This window comes from Aegilops tauschii, chromosome 4, assembly GCF_002575655.3.
Source record: "Aegilops tauschii subsp. strangulata cultivar AL8/78 chromosome 4, Aet v6.0, whole genome shotgun sequence".
In the NCBI taxonomy this organism is placed as follows: domain Eukaryota; kingdom Viridiplantae; phylum Streptophyta; class Magnoliopsida; order Poales; family Poaceae; genus Aegilops; species Aegilops tauschii.
The window spans coordinates 470,784,541-470,788,485 of NC_053038.3; the positions used below are offsets into that span (position 1 = coordinate 470,784,541).

Here is a 3,945-nt window from a genome sequence, read left to right on the forward strand (position 1 = left end):
TGTATTTTCACATGTGTGCTCGGTATATACTGTATGTATTTTCACCGACTGACATTGCTAATCATGCTTTGGGTGGACGTAGACGTGGCGAAGCTCACGGCTAGGTTAGCACATCTTTGCAATTGCATGGCACGGCACTTCAATTATGCAGGAGGACTCGGTGCTTTGCAGGGTGCTCGAGAGGCAGAAAGTGGACAGCGAGCAAGACACCGTCCGCTCCTCCTCGCTGACCTTCGCCGGCTTCTCGCAGGCAGCGCAGGAGCTGTCCGTGACGGACGCGGGCAGCGACCAGATGGGCTGAGGCGCTGGCTTCGCACCATGGTAGGAGGAGATGGTCTGTGGCTCAAACCCATTGCCAAACGCAGCGATGTGGCAGCAATACAACTCGGCAAAGAAAATTGTTATGGTCAAAGTCAACAATCCCGGCCTTTAGTTGCCACATCATCAGATCCACTCATAAAACCGTCGGAAAGGTTCATTTAGACCAGGATTAAAGAGTATAGGGTACCAACTTCAGGGATTTAGAGATGAGGATTCATTTGGGTCAAGATCTGCAACTACAGGGTTTATTTTAGACTTCACTCTTGCGACAACCAATAATGTCACGCGCTCCGACGACCGGGTTCTCCTCCACCCGTCACGCGAGCGAAACCCAGGCCCGCCAAATATCCACACCAGCCTCTGTCTGCTAGGTACCGATCGGCCGAGAGCGAGGGAGCTCACGTGAGCCTTTGCCCAGGCGATCTATCTATCAGTCTATCTCTAGCTAGCTACCGGCTGCGTGTCGTGTGGAGCGTTTGTTGACTTGGTCTTGTCGGAGAGCTCGCCGACGATCGAAGGCGTCCGTCGTCGGCCGGGTAAAATCCGCCAGACGCTTACGAACAGAGCAACCAAGCATGATTGGTGACACGACGGTGTGTAGTGGTGAGTGTGGCGCCGACCGACGAGTCTGTTAGCCGGAGAGATGGTTTTCAGATGCACGCGGTCAAGGAAGCCACGGCCAAGGTGCCGGCGACCGTCGACATCGTGCCGTGCGTGCGTACGTGTGTATGCAGAGCGAACGTGGTAATCAAGCGCCGTTATTGTGGGCGGGGCGGGCGAGCTCAACAGCAACTTGCAGTTGCCGGAGCTGTCTCTGTGTGCGCAGCACTCCACATCGACCGATCCAGATCCAGTCTCGCATTAAACAAAGGAAAACAAAAGCGGGATCGAATCATATGGAATCCCTTCCCTCCCACACGGCGTGTTCCCTCCCCCCCGCGGTCCAGCGGCCAATGGGGGACGGCCACCGGCGGTCTCCGGTGGCTCCGCCAACAGTGACCGATAAGCCCCGCTCCCCGACACGCACCCACCGCCGGCACGTGACGATTGCCGTCCGGGCATCACGGCTGCTGGTACTACGATGCCACTACCCCGCTACACGCCGGCCGGTAGGGCTTCCCTCGGGGATAAGGCCGGGTGGCTGCCCACGACACCAACCCTCTGTATAAATATTCACTTACCCCCTCGGGATCCCGAATAATCGCACTCGCCACGCTGCCTCCCACTTCTCCCCACTTTCAAGGATCCCAAGTGCCGCCCCTCCCTCCTTCCTCGCCGGAGAAGCTTCCTTCCTTCCGCCGACGGCCGGCGCTGCGATGGCGTGATATGGATCTTGTCACCGCGGATTGATTTGATTGGATGGTTGGGTTTTCTCTGGTTGGCGGGGAGCAGCAGCAGCAGCAGCAGCAGAGAAGATGAGCTTCAGCGTTGCGGGCATGGAGAAGGAGCGCGGCGCGGCGGCGGCGGTGGAGGAGATCCGGCGCCTGCCGGCGGAGGTCAACTGGGAGATGCTCGACAAGTCCCGCTTCTTCGTCCTTGGCGCCGCCCTCTTCTCGGGCGTCTCCGCCGCGCTCTACCCGGCCGTCGTCGTCAAGACGCACCTGCAGGTTGCGCCGCCCCCGCAGGCCGCCGCCGCCACCGTCAGGGCCATCCTCGGCCGCGACGGCCTCCGGGGCTTCTACCGCGGCTTCGGCGCCTCGCTGGCCGGCACCGTGCCCGCGCGCGCGCTCTACATGGCCGCGCTCGAGGCCACCAAGAGCTCCGTCGGGTCCGCCGCCGTCCGGTTCGGGGTCTCGGAGCCCGCGGCGTCGGCGGTCGCCTCCGCCGCGGCGGGGGTCTCGGCCGCCGTCGCCGCGCAGGTCGTGTGGACCCCCGTGGACGTCATCAGCCAGCGGCTGATGGTCCAGACCTCCGCCGCCTGCCGCTACGCCGGCGGCGCGGACGCGTTCAGGAAGATCCTCGCGGCCGACGGCGTCCGCGGCCTGTACCGCGGCTTCGGCCTCTCCATCATCACCTACGCGCCGTCCAACGCGGTATGGTGGGCGTCCTACGCCATGGCGCAGCGCTTCGCGTGGCGCGTCGTGGGCGCCGACCGCTCCGAGAGCTACCCGGCCCTGATGGCCGTGCAGGGCGCCAGCGCGGCCGTGGCCGGGGGCGCGGCGGCCCTGGTGACCATGCCGCTGGACACCGTGAAGACGCGGCTCCAGGTGATGGAGACGGACGCGGCGGTGGCGCGGCCGACGCTGGGGAGCACCATGCGGGGGCTGCTCAAGGAGGGCGGGTGGGCCGCGTGCTACCGAGGCCTCGGGCCGAGGTGGGGCTCCATGTCGCTCTCCGCCGCCACCATGGTCACCACCTACGAGCTCCTGAAGCGGCTGTCGGCCAAGGAGGGCTCCCTGGGCTAGATCGATACTTGTCACCACTACCAGTAGCGTCGTCGTTCGCCAGGTGACTCAGACCAATCTGGCCTCGAAGCGAGATCGATCCGTGAAGGTGCTGCCCGGCCGGTCTCAATTAGTTAGGTTTCTTGTACATATGCTCAAGATCTTTTGCTTCATGTCGCGTTGCGTTTCGTCGATCTGGTGCTATAGAGGGATGGATGGCGAAGAACAAGCACTAGAAGGTGGGTGGGGTTTTAGGAAGCCAGGTTTTGCTGGTTTTATGCCCGTGGCGGCGGCGGCGCCGCCGCCGCCGATGATGATGATGAAAAATTAGGTGAAGTGATAGATTTTCAGTCTGAACTTCTTATGAACTACTACTATCTTAGCGATGATGGTGATGATTATGTGCTGAGTACTCCGTATTAGTATGTGCTTTGTTATGTGAATGAAAACTTTGTGTGCCTAACTCCAACTGACTGCCCACTCTGTTCATGGTCACTGTTGTGCTGGGCTGCTAGCGGCGTCACTGTCAGGGCTTTGCTTCATAGAATGAGGTGACTTGATGTGCACCTATGGGCTATGGCCGCTTCTTTTCATCAGTTTCTTGGACGGTTCTTTCTCGGGGACTAGAGTTTAGGACAGCGAGGGTGCAATGGTGCTACCTCGATCACTTTCCTGACTCCTCGATGGCATGATAGCACTACACTTTTTGTTCGTGAGGCGACACTATACCTGCCGCACAAGATATGACACTAGACAGAAAACCGTTCAAGATATTTCGTTTAATCTCAGAAATTATCATGCCATGGAGGAATATCAGTGTGTGAAGGTTGAAGAAGAACACGCGCGTGTTGAGGACAGGTTAGGCTCCACAAGAGCTGTAAATATCAGGCTGTGAGAAGATGGACGGGGTAGGAGGTGACGCTGGCGAGACGTGCGATTTACGATATGATAAGCAGGCGATCAATTCTGCTCCCGGAGTAGAGAGTAGACCAGCTAAGCTATTGCACCAAATTCCGACTCCCGTCAGCTCGAGGGGAGGAATCCTCGAGAAACAAGGAACCATCCACAAATGGCACCTCTCCAAGGGGGGCGAGAGCAACGGCACACGATTAAGAAACAATAAACCGCGCTAATAATGCTCCGACGTGTCGTGTGCTCGAGAGAAAAATGGCAAGTCGCGTGTCAGATCAGCGCGTGAGGACGATAGGCGGGTCGCTTTATCGCCGTGGGGTGGCCATGC

At 59.5% G+C, this 3,945-nt stretch overlaps 1 protein-coding gene across 1 annotated transcript; it reads left to right on the plus strand.

Moving 5' to 3' along the window:
* The first annotated feature begins 1,426 nt into the window (after nt 1-1,426).
* LOC109739332 (uncharacterized) lies at nt 1,427-3,168 on the plus strand. Its single transcript, XM_020298416.4, has one exon. It carries the CDS (start codon nt 1,737-1,739, stop codon nt 2,724-2,726), a length of 990 nt encoding a protein of 329 aa, XP_020154005.1. The 5' UTR covers nt 1,427-1,736; the 3' UTR covers nt 2,727-3,168.
* Nucleotides 3,169-3,945: the final 777 nt, after the last annotated feature.